This window comes from Hoplias malabaricus, chromosome 10, assembly GCF_029633855.1.
Source record: "Hoplias malabaricus isolate fHopMal1 chromosome 10, fHopMal1.hap1, whole genome shotgun sequence".
Lineage (NCBI taxonomy): Eukaryota > Metazoa > Chordata > Actinopteri > Characiformes > Erythrinidae > Hoplias > Hoplias malabaricus.
Window position 1 is genome coordinate 43,399,295 of NC_089809.1, and position 15,094 is coordinate 43,414,388.

General features: G+C 46.8%; 1 protein-coding gene across 2 annotated transcripts in view; it reads right to left on the minus strand.

Moving 5' to 3' along the window:
• Positions 1 to 6,783: 6,783 nt before the first annotated feature.
• Positions 6,784 to 15,094, minus strand: part of sntg1 (syntrophin, gamma 1) — a 105,660-nt gene continuing 97,349 nt past the window's right edge. For both annotated transcript variants that reach the window (XM_066683403.1, XM_066683404.1), the window contains one exon: positions 6,784 to 9,261. In XM_066683403.1, the coding sequence (XP_066539500.1) occupies positions 9,079 to 9,261 (183 nt within the window). In that variant the 3' untranslated portion in view covers positions 6,784 to 9,078. The remainder of the gene's footprint in view (positions 9,262 to 15,094) is intronic.

The window sequence follows — 15,094 nt, forward strand, 5'->3', positions numbered from 1 at the left end:
TCTGATCCACTCTACACCAGCACAACACACACTAACACACCACCACCACGTCAGTGTCACTGCAGTGCTGAGAATGATCCACCACCACATCACACCTGCTCTGTGGGGGTCTTACTTTAGATAATAAGCAGTGTTATAATCACCAGCAGATATATTTAAATTATACATAGCAATGACGCAGAAGGTGTGCAGACGCCTCGTCTGATGGGCTGCTCTTGTTGCTGAAACAGCTGTTCAGAACTGTGGAGAAGTGCTGACCAGTAGAACAGGACAGCAGAGTAACATAAGGGTGTAATTATTCCCAGGGTATAAAGTCCTCAGGATCTAGTGTAATGCTCTCCTAGGGAAACCTCTACAAACCTTGAACTGTGCCCTGCAGCTTTCCACAATACAACTGCAGTAGCCCCAGACTGACCAGACCACACGTTACATTATAAAAACTTTATTACTTTAGGTACAATGTACATCTTTATTAAAACCAGCAGCGGCTGCCAAAAATAAAAATACATCTTTCAACATCAACGCCGTTCACAGAAGGTCAGAGCTGTTCCAGTGACGCGTCCAGAGCCCTCCCCCTTCGTTGCCATCAAGAAACGCTCGTTTTGCATAGTCTTAACACACACCGTTAAAGCCGGGCACTGACCATGCAGTAAGTCTCGGAGAGCTACAGCTCTTAAACAGGGCTGAGTTTGAGCTCGTGCAGTCTCCTGTCCTCCTGCACTGCACATCCTCCCACTGCTAAGAGGGTCCTCCAACACAGTGGAGGAGTATCTACTAGAATTAAAATGAAAATGTAATTCACAAAATGGCAGTGTAAAACAATATTGGAATTTATGTTCCACTTGCACATGCAAATCTGAGCTTAGTTAAAAATCAGTAAATTCATTTACATTTTGTAATTTGGTAGATTCAACCAGCACAGTTCAGCAGCAGGTGGTGTCTCTGTCACAGCTCTAGGGTCCTGGAAGAGTCCTGCTCCGGGTGACTGTCTGTGAGGAGTGTGGTGTGTTCTCTCTGTGTCTGTGTGGGTTTCCTCCGGGTGACTGTCTGTGAGGAGTGTGGTGTGTTCTCCCTGTGTCTGCGTGGGTTTCCTCCGGGTGACTGTCTGTGAGGAGTGTGGTGTGTTCTCCCTGTGTCTGCGTGGGTTTCCTCCGGGTGACTGACTGTGAGGAGTGTGGTGTGTTCTCCCTGGGTCTGCGTGGGTTTCCTCCGGGTGACTGTCTGTGAGCAGTGTGGTGTGTTCTCCCTGGGTCTGCGTGGGTTTCCTCCGGGTGACTGTCTGTGAGGAGTGTGGTGTGTTCTCCCTGGGTCTGCGTGGGTTTCCTCCGGGTGACTGTCTGTGAGCAGTGTGGTGTGTTCTCCCTGGGTCTGCGTGGGTTTCCTCCGGGTGACTGTCTGTGAGCAGTGTGGTGTGTTCTCCCTGGGTCTGCGTGGGTTTCCTCCGGGTGAATGTCTGTGAGGAGTGTGGTGTGTTCTCTCTGTGTCTGCGTGGGTTTCCTCCGGGTGACTGTCTGTGAGGAGTGTGGTGTGTTCTCCGTGTCTGCGTGGGTTTCCTCCGGGTGACTGTCTGTGAGGAGTGTGGTGTGTTCTCCCTGTGTCTGAGTGGGTTTCCTCCGGATGACTGTCTGTGAGGAGTGTGGTGTGTTCTCTCTCTGTCTGCGTGGGTTTCCTTCGGGTGACTGAGAGAACACACCACACTCCTCACAGACAGTCACCCGGAGGAAACCCACGCAGACAGAGAGAGAACACACCACACTCCTCACAGACAGTCACCCGGAGGAAACCCACGCAGACACAGTCTGTGAGGAGTGTGGTGTGTTCTCTCTGTGTCTGCGTGGGTTTCCTTCGGGTGCTGCGGTTTCCTCCCATGCTCCAAAAACATGTTGGTAGGTGGATTGGAGACTCAAACGTGTCCGTAAGTCACCCTGTGAAGGACGGGCGCCCCCTCCATTGATTCCAGGTAGGCTCCGGACCCACCGCTACCCTGAACTGTATAAGGGTTACAGCCAATGAATGAACGAATGAATGTGCTAGACTTTTTTGGCTATTTCATTGACACAGATTTGAATGCTGTATGAAGAGTCTGGTCCACTGACGGTGCGGTTCTCCTCGCCCTGATGGATGACTGACAGGTGGGAAGCTTACGGAAATGAAGATGCAGTCTGTTCTCTTTTCATTTCCATAAGCATTGTGACCCAGGAGCGATAATGATCTCACGAAGTCACGAGGTGCTGGTTCCCTTTTAACTTTTGAAATCTGTCATCATGAGGTGCTGAGTTTGAAAAGTGTTATCATTTAGAAACATTTGTTGTATGACCTCATGGAATATATTCCTTCAAACTGGAAAATACGTTTTCATTGACAATTTTCTGTGTAGGAATAGAACATTTAAACTCAGGATTGCGCTGCCATTTTGCGTATTACACTTTCATTTGCATTTTTGTACCGATATGTTTCACTACAACAGTCAGTGTATTTATAGCAACATTACAGCGAGGACCACACTGCGAGAGGCTGAAGAGCGAGTTACTGAGCACCGTGTGCCACTGAATCACTCCCCACTCCAGTGAATCTGAGGGGGACTTATTCAATGACCAAAGAAGCCAACATCAGAACCCCCGCTGGCTTTATCTACGCTCCGCTTCTTTTCTTTTAGTTTTTCTGTGAAGGATGTACACCATAAGAGCCTCGGACAGAAAGAAAAACCCATCTGAGGACACAGAGCTTTTGCTGAGATCTGGACAAAGGCCAAGGTGCTACATCCATCCTTCGCTGGTCCCAAAGCCCTTCTTGAATCGAATGACACTTACGACAGCATCAGAACAGATCCATTATGTGCCAGTCATTACTATAAAACCTGCTGGAGTCATCTCTACACTGGAGCGCGACGCTCAGCTCGGTCTGGAGCAGGGGACGGGTTTAAAAAGTAGAGAACAAAGGTGAATCCCATTTCTTTTATTTATTTATTTTTTTTAACCCTACCCCATGTTTTAAAGTGTCATTTTGTGCCCTTTAAGACCCAGATATGTCATCAGAACCCAAATAAAACAGAGCAGCGCTTCATTCCCAGGCGACTAGCGCCGCTCTGTAGCAGCTCTGCACCAGTCTGCAGTGATATCAGAGGAGCTGCTGGACTTTAGTTACATTTAGAGCCTCATTCTCCTTCAGAAGAGTTCCACAATCAGAGATTACCCCCCTCTCCTCACTCTTCTGTGACATGGAGCTCAGCTCAGATTCTCATTCTGCAGAGTTCTGTTCACACTACAGTTCCACCTTAAATGCTGCAGTAGACTCAGGGGCTAGCGTGTAATAGCGTCACCATTTAAGGTGGAACTGTAGATTCACAGATAACTCCAGAGAGTTTTCTGCTCGTTCTGAAGTAAAGGCCATAATCCACTGAAACTACATTAAACTCAGAGAATACACTGGGGTCATAGAGTTTAAAGGAGGAGACACTGACACCTGTGGGTTACTTTGAGCACTGATTCACTAACAGAGAATAGGATTCACCCTGAGACTTCCCTCACTTCTCCAGATCCTCAGTGGAGCTAGAGAGAAGCAGCATGGTGGAGGAAGGAGGAGAAAGGTAGGTTTACTCTGAAGAACATTAGCCAAACCTCATCAATATTCACTCTACGTCGCGGATCCACACTCTCCAGGTTCACTTCCTTTGGAGTGTAGAAGGTGTTTGGTTAAAACACTAGCACTTTTTACACTCTGCATTCACTGATCCTCAAGACCCCACAGTGCCCCCTGGTGAGGGTGGGGACTATCTCCAGGACAAAGTGAACAGCCCGTTCTTTAGATTGATGTCATCACACTGTGACAGTCGTAAACTTCAGGTCAGAACCGACCAAAGTGGACCAAGGGAGGACGACCAGGTGCCTGAGGCTCACTGATGCTAAGGGGAGTGACCTGTGTGTTCTGACCCGGTTCTATCAGAGCGGAGTTAACTCTTTCAGTGGTGCGTGTTCTGACCCGGTTCTATCAGGGTGGAGTTAACTATATCCCCGGTGTGTGTTCTGACCCGGTTCTATCAGGGCGGAGTTAACTCTATCCCCGGTGTGTGTTCTGACCCGGTTCTATCAGAGCGGAGTTAACTCTTTCAGTGGTGCGTGTTCTGACCCGGTTCTATCAGGGTGGAGTTAACTATATCCCCGGTGTGTGTTCTGACCCGGTTCTATCAGGGCGGAGTTAACTCTATCCCCGGTGTGTGTTCTGACCCGGTTCTATCAGAGCGGAGTTAACTCTTTCAGCGGTGCGTGTTCTGACCCGGTTCTATCAGAGCGGAGTTAACTCTTTCAGCGGTGCGTGTTCTGACCCGGTTCTATCAGAGCGGAGTTAACTCTTTCAGCGGTGCGTGTTCTGACCCAGTTCTATCAGAGCGGAGTTAACTCTTTCAGCGGTGCGTGTTCTGGCCCGGTTCTATCAGAGCGGAGTTAACTCTTTCAGCGGTGCGTGTTCTGACCCGGTTCTATCAGAGCGGAGTTAACTCTTTCAGCGGTGCGTGTTCTGGCCCGGTTCTATCAGAGCAGAGTTAACTCTTTCAGCGGTGCGTGTTCTGACCCAGTTCTATCAGAGCGGAGTTAACTCTTTCAGCGGTGCGTGTTCTGGCCCGGTTCTATCAGAGCAGAGTTAACTCTTTCAGCGGTGTGTGCTATAGTCGCTCTACTCTGGGATCGGATCAGACGGACTCAGACTCTGGGAGACTATGGTGTCCATGACCAAGAACTGACTGTTCAGTTGCTGCCTGATATCCCCTACCCCTCCACAGGGGGCACTGTGTTATTCACTTCACCAGGCTGTAGTTTTAATCAAAAGCGTAGAGTGCTGTCCTGAGGTACTCCATTTCGTTCTTTTGTGTTTAAGCAGATAATGTTCTGTGGGAAAGACGTGTCACTGTGGCATCAATCAGAAACTGACCAAGAAACTTCTGGAAAAAAATGAATACTAAGGCTTTAACTCTGTCACTGCCTCTGTCTCCAGAACTCTACTGACCTAGGGTTTAAACCTAAAGAACTGAAGTACAGCGCCCCCCAGAGGTACTGACCCCAACCGTAAAGACAACGATGGCTTTTAAGGTAAAATATTACCTAACGTTGCTTTAAAATTACAGCTTCAATCATTGTGATGCTCCACTGGGCTGTGACAGAGAACAGAGCCTTTGTTGTGGTGAACTCCAGAAACTGTAACCTACAGAAGAGGGGAGGAAACCACCCCCTCGCCCCTCCCCCTTGACTTCAGAATGTTGCTGTAAGTGTACCACAGTTGGTGGAGCTCAGGAGCAAAAACACCAAATCTTACGTAGTGTTGCTTTAACTGGCCACGACCTCTTTCTCAACGACATCGCTATGAAGTGAAAGAACAAATTCTTTAAGATGGTTTTACACCCTGCGCTAGCGTCAGTGCCTCCTTTGATCGAGCCAACTGTGTGTCTCTGGATAAACCTCAGGCGATTGATGTCTACGACTCTCCCGTATAAACACCACACACACATCGCCTCTGTTCTCCTTCCTGACCCCCGCCGCACTGCTGAGGCTTATTTACGCTCAGTGTTAAATCTGGAGACGGATACACACAGAGTGAAGCAGTAACCCTGGAGACCATGAGGGGGCAGTGCAGCTGATGGTTCAATCGAAATATCACTGCTATACGGACCTGAATAAGTGAAAAGAATTCTCCATCCACGTGGAAAAGTAATCATCGTCCTCGGAGACCACCGCCGTTTACACCGCGGCCTCCTCCAAGTTTTGAGTGACGTCAGAACCTGGGAAATACTAATTTTCCGACTCGTAAATTGCACCTGAACGGCGGACAAAGTCGTGTTTACTGCTGGTAAACTCAGGATGATACACAAGTTTACGAGATGTGACGTATATCTCAACGTTTTACCTCTTCACCTGGAGTTTAATGTAAATATAATGATCAGATTTGTTATTACTCAAATATTATTTAGTTGTTCATTCATTTATTGTCTGTGACCCTTATCCAGTTCAGGGCGGCGGTGGGTCCAGAGTCTACCCGGAATCACTGGATGCAAGGCGGGAACACACCCTGGAGGGGCGCCAGTCCTTCACAGGGTGACACACACTCCTCACAGACAGTCACCCGGAGGAAACCCACACAGACACAGGGATAACACACCACACTCCTCACAGACAGTCACCCGGAGGAAACCCACACAGACACAGGGATAACACACCACACTCCTCACAGACAGTCACCCGGAGGAAACCCACCCAGACACAGAGAGAACACACCACACTCCTCACAGACAGTCACCCAGAGGAAATCCACACAGACACAGGGAGAACACACCACACTCCTCACAGACAGTCACCCGGAGGAAACCTACACAGACACAGGGAGAACACACCACACTCCTCACAGACAGTCACCCGGAGGAAACCCACACAGACACAGGGAGAACACACCACACTCCTCACAGACAGTCACCCGGCGGAAACCCACACAGACACAGGGAGAACACACCACACTCCTCACAGACAGTCACCCGGAGGAAACCCACGCAGACACAGGGAGAACACACCACACTCCTCACAGACAGTCACCCGGAGGAAACCCACGCAGACACAGAGAGAACACACCACACTCCTCACAGACAGTCACCCGGAGGAAACCTACACAGACACAGGGAGAACACACCACACTCCTCACAGACAGTCACCCGGAGGAAACCCACACAGACACAGGGAGAACACACCACACTCCTCACAGACAGTCACCCGGAGGAAACCTACACAGACACAGGGAGAACACACCACACTCCTCACAGACAGTCACCCGGAGCGGGACTCGAACCCACAACCTCCAGGACCCTGGAGCCATGACAGAGACACTACCTGCTGCTCCTGGTAACAATTTTACTTAAAAATTAAAGTAACGTATTAAGGCACTACATTGACGATCTCTCACCCTGAAATTCCCATCTTCAAATCGTCTAAAACCCAAACTATCTCCATGTCAGTTTTAGTTAGGTTTGTTTTATGATCTTTAGTACGTAACTCTGCATCTTCAGGTCACCACATCTTTAAAAATATCAACACCATCACCATCCCTCCTCTCTCTGCCTCAGCGCTCGGACCACAGTCATCGGCATCTGGACCTCACAGAACTTTTCATCTGGATCAGAACTTATGATCAGACGAGCCAGACACAAGAGCTTTGGGCGACAAACACCAGCTGCGGTCCTGAGAGGTAGGAGAGCCAAGTTGTCAAGTACGGCGCTGGATGTGTGACTTGAGGCTGTTTTCCTCTATTAGCCTCATTAGGACACCGCCTTATGAACATCATAAAGAACCTAGAGGTTTCAGATGGATCAAAGCTGGATCAGAGAGGACAGTGATCTATAAACTCATTGAAACAATTTGTCCCGATACTGAGATGATCAATGTGGGCAGAGTCTGTGCATGACACGTCCTGTTCTTCCCACCTCTGTTCTGAGCAGTCAGTTCTAAACCACCGGCTAACGTTGGCAGTATCCCATTCTAGTATCCGCAGACACCGCTTCTGACCACTGTGTTCTACAGTAATCTGCCAGAGGAGGGGCTGGATAAAGTCCTTTATGTGTGTGTTCTTGTCTTAAGAGAACGTCCCTCGCTGTAGTTTGACGTGGAGCTGCAGTTTGGCCACTGTTCCAACACCACACACTGCCCAACCTTCACACCGCACCAACCCTGAGACCCCGGACGGAATAGTAGTGGTCTGTACCTTATTTGGTTTTCCATCTCTAAACCTGAAATCAACACCGGAGAATGACTCGCTTCAATTTGTACCTTTTGTTTTTTGGTTTTCTCTCGAATCCTGCGCCACAAAAGTCCACTCTGTTCCGTGTTTTTATCTTAAAACAAAAGCCCCTCTCTTCCTCACTGTCCTCCCACATGAGGCAGATGTTTCTGTGAAATATCCCTCATTATTTTCAGAGTATGGCTCCAAATCCGTGGTGCTGTCCAACACCTCTCTGCGCAGTGAGAACGGGCAAAATAAATCTGAAAGTATTTACTGATTAGGAGTCGACTCCCAAAGAACCGATTCTTCGCGTGTCTAGGAGTCAGGAACTCTTGGTCAATGATTCAGTGAGTCGAAACTCTTGGAGTCGACTCTGTTTTAAGTTTGAAGTCTGTTGCAAAAACCGAAACAAAGCTCTGAATCGTATCACTACAATCAGACCCTGCTGTAAACAGTGGGTTATTCTCTGATCTTCTTTTGCAGGATTAGAAACAGAAAATCAAATAACGAAAGGCGTTTCATACCGAGTCTAACCACCTCCTTCAGACACAGACTTAAAAAAATAACTTCATTTAAATAAAAAATAGTGAATATTAGGGATATCTTTGGGAAGAAAAAAAAGAATCAAAGAAAGGAGTCGACTCAATGAAATGAATCCAGAGAGAGATTTAACACAATGGCGTTAGTCTAAATGTAAAGTAAAGTGTGTCCTGCTTTTTTCCTGATGCTGAAATATGAGTAATTCCTCCTTCACGGCTGAAAACGTGGCTATGAGAGATTAATACTCCTCCTCGTCTTTAAGAAGGGGTCAGTAAATGTGGAGAGCGCTGATACCGTCTCAAACCTCCACTCCGGTCGGTAACACTCCCTGGCAGTTTTTAAACACATCCCTCTCAGTCTGATTTAGGAAAGGACTGAAAGCACGGCTGGGAAATACTAACGTACATATTTTATAAACGTACATACTGCAGTACAAAAGGAACCGATGAACGTTGGAGTCGCTCTGTATCCGTCACGCAACCGAGCGTCTTAACGGCTCTATGTCACTTTCTGCCTGTGTGTCATACATCAGACGTCATAGTAAAAATCCATCCTCAAAATATTCTGAGTCTGAGTCTACTGCAGCAGAGCAGGCCTGGACCTCCTCCTGATGCCTGAAAGGGTAGAGAGTTCAAGGTTCTTCAGTGTTTCTAAAACTCCTTGGATGTCTTCCCACTCCGAATCCGCAGTCTGCTCGTTCTGGGAATGCCCGAGGTCCTCTCTGGGAACGTTGACCCGGTACCGTCCTGTCGTGGGCTGCTCCGAGAGAGGCGGGGCAGCGAGAGTCTGTCAACTAGAGTATTTTAACTTGGAAGCCTGTGCCATGGAGGTGACCGAGGTCAAGGTGCCGACGGCGGCGGCCGTGGCAGCGTTCTGACTGCCCACAAACATAGGATCCAGACAGGCCACTTTGGCAGCGAAAAACGCGTGAATGCAGTGAAGCACTGCAAAAAGGTTGGAGAACTCCAGCTCCTGCAGAGAAACAGCAAAGAAACAGTAAACATATATACTACAAGCTGCCCTTAAAGGAACACCACGTAAGTGTTTCTACCTTAAAATTACAGCTTCCAAATCATTGTGATATTACACTGAGATGTAATAGAGTTAATAGAGTCTCTGTCTTTGCTTCTCTGGGCTCAGCACTGCAGTGCTAGTTCACTGTAGAGGGAGCGAGGAGCTGTGTGTGTACAGAGTAGTTCGTGACAGATGTAGTTCACTGTAGAGGGAGTGAGGAGCTGTGTGTGTACAGAGTAGTTCGTGACAGATGTAGTTCACTGTAGAGGGAGTGAGGAGCTGTGTGTGTACAGTGTAGTTTGTGACTGATGTAGTTCACTGTAGAGGGAGCGAGGAGCTGTGTGTGTACAGTGTAGTTCGTGACAGATGTAGTTCACTGTAGAGGGAGAGAGGAGCTGTGTGTGTACAGTGTAGTTTGTGACTGATGTAGTTCACTGTAGAGGGAGAGAGGAGCTGCGTGTGTACAGTGTTGTTTGTGACTGATGTAGTTCACTGTAGAGGGAGAGAGGAGCTTTGTGTGTATAGTGTAGTTTGTGACTGAGGTAGTTCACTGTAGAGGGAGCGAGGAGCTGTGCGTGTACAGTGTAGTTTGTGACGGATGTAGTTCACTGTAGAGGGAGAGAGGAGCTGTGTGTGTACAGAGTAGTTCGTGACAGATGTAGTTCACTGTAGAGGGAGTGAGGAGCTGTGTGTGTATAGAGTAGTTCGTGACAGATTTAGTTCACTGTAGAGGGAGTGAGGAGCTGTGTGTGTACAGTGTAGTTTGTGACTGATGTAGTTCACTGTAGAGGGAGCGAGGAGCTATGTGTGTACAGTGTAGTTCGTGACAGATGTAGTTCACTGTAGAGGGAGAGAGGAGCTGTGTGTGTACAGTGTAGTTTGTGACTGATGTAGTTCACTGTAGAGGGAGAGAGGAGCTGCGTGTGTACAGTGTTGTTTGTGACTGATGTAGTTCACTGTAGAGGGAGAGAGGAGCTTTGTGTGTATAGTGTAGTTTGTGACTGAGGTAGTTCACTGTAGAGGGAGCGAGGAGCTGTGCGTGTACAGTGTAGTTTGTGACGGATGTAGTTCACTGTAGAGGGAGAGAGGAGCTGTGTGTGTAGTGTAGTTCGTGACAGATGTAGTTCACTGTAGAGGGAGGGAGGAGCTGTGTATCTACAGTGTAGTTTATGACTGATGTAGTTCACTGTAGAGGGAGCGAGGCGCTGTGTGTGTACAGTGTACTTTGTGACTGATGTAGTTCACTGTAGAGGGAGAGAGGAGCTGTGTGTGTACAGTGTAGTTTGTGACTGATGTAGTTCACTGTAGAGGGAGCGAGGAGCTGTGTGTGTACAGTGTAGTTTGTGACTGATGTAGTTCACTGTAGAGGGAGTGAGGAGCTGTGTGTGTACAGAGTAGTTCGTGACAGATGTAGTTCACTGTAGAGGGAGAGAGGAGCTGTGTGTGTACAGTGTAGTTTGTGACTGATGTAGTTCACTGTAGAGGGAGCGAGGAGCTGTGTGTGTACAGTGTAGTTTGTGACTGATGTAGTTCACTGTAGAGGGAGCGAGGAGCTGTGTGTGTACAGTGTAGTTTGTGACTGATGTAGTTCACTGTAGAGGGAGAGAGGAGCTGTGTGTGTACAGTGTTGTTTTTGACTGATGTAGTTCACTGTAGAGGGAGAGAGGAGCTGTGTGTGTGTACAGTGTAGTTTATGACTGATGTAGTTCACTGTAGAGGGAGAGAGGAGCTGTGTGTGTACAGTGTAGTTTGTGACTGATGTAGTTCACTGTAGAAGGAGTGAGGAGCTGTGTGTGTATAGAGTAGTTCGTGACAGATTTAGTTCACTGTAGAGGGAGTGAGGAGCTGTGTGTGTACAGTGTAGTTTGTGACTGATGTAGTTCACTGTAGAGGGAGCGAGGCGCTGTGTGTGTACAGTGTACTTTGTGACTGATGTAGTTCACTGTAGAGGGAGAGAGGAGCTGTGTGTGTACAGTGTAGTTTGTGACTGATGTAGTTCACTGTAGAGGGAGCGAGGAGCTGTGTGTGTACAGTGTAGTTTGTGACTGATGTAGTTCACTGTAGAGGGAGTGAGGAGCTGTGTGTGTACAGAGTAGTTCGTGACAGATGTAGTTCACTGTAGAGGGAGAGAGGAGCTGTGTGTGTACAGTGTAGTTTGTGACGGATGTAGTTCACTGTAGAGGGAGCGAGGAGCTGTGTATGTACAGTGTAGTTTGTGACTGATGTAGTTCACTGTAGAGGGAGCGAGGAGCTGTGTGTGTACAGTGTAGTTTGTGACTGATGTAGTTCACTGTAGAGGAAGAGAGGAGCTTTGTGTGTATAGTGTAGTTTGTGACTGATGTAGTTCACTGTAGAGGGAGAGAGGAGCTGTGTGTGTGTACAGTGTAGTTTATGACTGATGTAGTTCACTGTAGAGGGAGAGAGGAGCTGTGTGTGTACAGTGTAGTTTGTGACTGATGTAGTTCACTGTAGAGGGAGTGAGGAGCTGTGTGTGTACAGTGTAGTTTGTGACTGATGTAGTTCACTGTAGAGGGAGTGAGGAGCTGTGTGTGTATAGAGTAGTTCGTGACAGATTTAGTTCACTGTAGAGGGAGTGAGGAGCTGTGTGTGTACAGTGTAGTTTGTGACAGATTTAGTTCACTGTAGAGGGAGTGAGGAGCTGTGTGTGTACAGTGTAGTTTGTGACTGATGTAGTTCACTGTAGAGGGAGCGAGGAGCTGTGTGTGTACAGTGTAGTTCGTGACAGATTTAGTTCACTGTAGAGGGAGTGAGGAGCTGTGTGTGTACAGTGTAGTTTGTGACTGATGTAGTTCACTGTAGAGGGAGCGAGGAGCTGTGTGTGTACAGTGTAGTTCGTGACAGATGTAGTTCACTGTAGACATACTCCACATTGTAAACACCTCACTCATGTCGGGGGTTTTTCCGAGCTCACTAAAAACTGCAGTTGTAAAGCCTCTTCTAAAAAAGAAAAATTTAGAATCTTCTCTGATAAGTAACTACAGGCCAATTTCTAATCTACCGTTCATGGGCAAAATCATTGAGAAAATAGTTTTCAGGCAAATCACTGGTTTCTTGTCCATAAACAGTAGCCTAGACAAATTCCAGTCCGGGTTCCGGTCTAATCACAGCACTGAGACTGCTCTAATCAAGGTAATTAATGACATCCGCTTAAATACAGAGGCTGGAAAGGTATCTCTTCTATTACTTCTTGACCTTAGTGCTGCCTTTGATACCATTGACCATAAGATTCTTATAGATAGACTCGCAAACTGGGTTGGACTCTCAGGAACAGTCCTGAAGTGGTTCATTTCTTACCTGGAAGGCAGGAACTACTTTGTAGAAATAGAAAATAATATTTCAGAGAACATGCCAGTAACCTGTGGTGTCCCCCAGGGCTCTATTCTTGGTCCACTTTTATTTAATTTATATATGCTTCCTCTTGGCCAGATTCTACAGAACTATGGGCTGTCCTATCACAGCTATGCAGATGATACTCAGATTTACATGGCCCTGTCCCCAAACGACTCTGGCCCAGTTGACTTATTAAGCAAGTGCCTTGAACACATCACAAACTGGATGGGACACAATTTTCTGCAGCTGAATAAAGATAAAACTGAGATTATACTATTTGGGAATAGCACTGAGAGACAAAGATTGGCTACGTATCTGGACTCGAGAGCCCTCAAATCTAAAGAACTGGCTCGCAACCTTGGTGTATCAATGGACTCAGATCTCAGTTTTAGTAGTCATATTAAAGCGGTTACTAGATCAGCATTTTACCATCTTAAGAACATCAGTAAGATTAGAGATTTTCTGACTAAACCAGACCTAGAGAAACTTATCCATGCTTTTATTTCTAGCAGGATTGATTACTGTAATGGTCTCTTAGCTGGACTTCCAAAAAAGACCATTAAACAGCTTCAGCTGATTCAAAATGCAGCTGCCAGAGTTCTCACTCGGAGCAAAAGAAGAGATCATATCACCCCCATCCTCAAATCCTTACACTGGATACCAGTCTGTTATAGAATAGACTTTAAGGTGTTATTACTGGTTTATAAATGTCTCAATGGGGTAGGACCAGCGTATTTATCAGATCTGCTACAGAGATATGAGCCGAGCAGAGATCTCAGATCTTTAGGAACTAGTCAGTTAGTCCTGCCTCGGGTCAAAACTAAACATGGAGAGGCAGCATTTAGCTACTATGCCACTTTTAAATGGAACCAGCTGTCTGAGAATATTAGAAGTGCCCCAACGTTAGACACATTTAAATCAAGACTTAAAACTCTCTTGTTTGAGCAGGCTTACAGCTCAGTTTAAAATATTCTGCACTTTTCTGTAACGGCATTTTATTTTTTTATTTTTTCTTTTATTTCTTTTCATTTATTGTCATTTTAAATTGTTTTAATCATTTTAATCATTTTACTCTTTTTATGTAATTGTCTTATTGGAATTTATGATTTTACTCTGGCTTTTAATGTAATTTCTTTTTCTGTAAAGCACTTTGAATTGCTTCTGTATGAAAGGTGCTCTATAAATAAACTTGCCTTGCCTTGCCTTGCCTTGCCTTGCCTAGAGGGAGGGAGGAGCTGTGTGTGTACAGTGTAGTTTGTGACTGATGTAGTTCACTGTAGAGGGAGAGAGGAGCTGTGTGTGTGTACAGTGTAGTTTGTGACTGATGTAGTTCACTGTAGAGGGAGAGAGGAGCTGTGTGTGTACAGTGTAGTTTGTGACTGATGTAGTTCACTGTAGAGGGAGCGAGGAGCTGTGTGTGTACAGTGTAGTTTGTGACTGATGTAGTTTACTGGAGAGGGAGCGAGGAGCTGTGTGTGTACAGTGTAGTTTGTGACTGATGTAGTTCACTGTAGAGGGAGCGAGGAGCTGTGTGTGTACAGTGTAGTTTGTGACTGATGTAGTTCACTGTAGAGGGAGAGAGGAGCTGTGTGTGTACAGTGTTGTTTGTGACTGATGTAGTTCACTGTAGAGGGAGAGAGGAGCTTTGTGTGTATAGTGTAGTTTGTGACTGAGGTAGTTCACTGTAGAGGGAGCGAGGAGCTGTGCGTGTACAGTGTAGTTTGTGACGGATATAGTTCACTGTAGAGGGAGCGAGGCGCTGTGTGTGTACAGTGTACTTTGTGACTGATGTAGTTCACTGTAGAGGGAGAGAGGAGCTGTGTGTGTACAGTGTAGTTTGTGACTGATGTAGTTCACTGTAGAGGGAGCGAGGAGCTGTGTGTGTACAGTGTAGTTTGTGACTGATGTAGTTCACTGTAGAGGGAGTGAGGAGCTGTGTGTGTACAGAGTAGTTCGTGACAGATGTAGTTCACTGTAGAGGGAGTGAGGAGCTGTGTGTGTATAGAGTAGTTTGTGACAGATGTAGTTCACTGTAGAGGGAGTGAGGAGCTGTGTGTGTACAGTGTAGTTTGTGACTGATGTAGTTCACTGTAGAGGGAGAGAGGAGCTGTGTGTGTACAGTGTAGTTTGTGACTGATGTAGTTCACTGTAGAGGGAGAGAGGAACTGTGTGTGTGTAAAGTGTAGTTTATGACTGATGTAGTTCACTGTAGAGGGAGAGAGGAGCTGTGTGTGTACAGTGTAGTTTGTGACTGATGTAGTTCACTATAGAGGGAGAGAGGAGCTGTGTGTGTACAGTGTAGTTTGTGACTGATGTAGTTCACTGTAGAGGGAGTGAGGAGCTGTGTGTGTACAGAGTAGTTCGTGACAGATGTAGTTCACTGTAGAGGGAGTGAGGAGCTGTGTGTGTATAGAGTAGTTCGTGACAGATGTAGTTCACT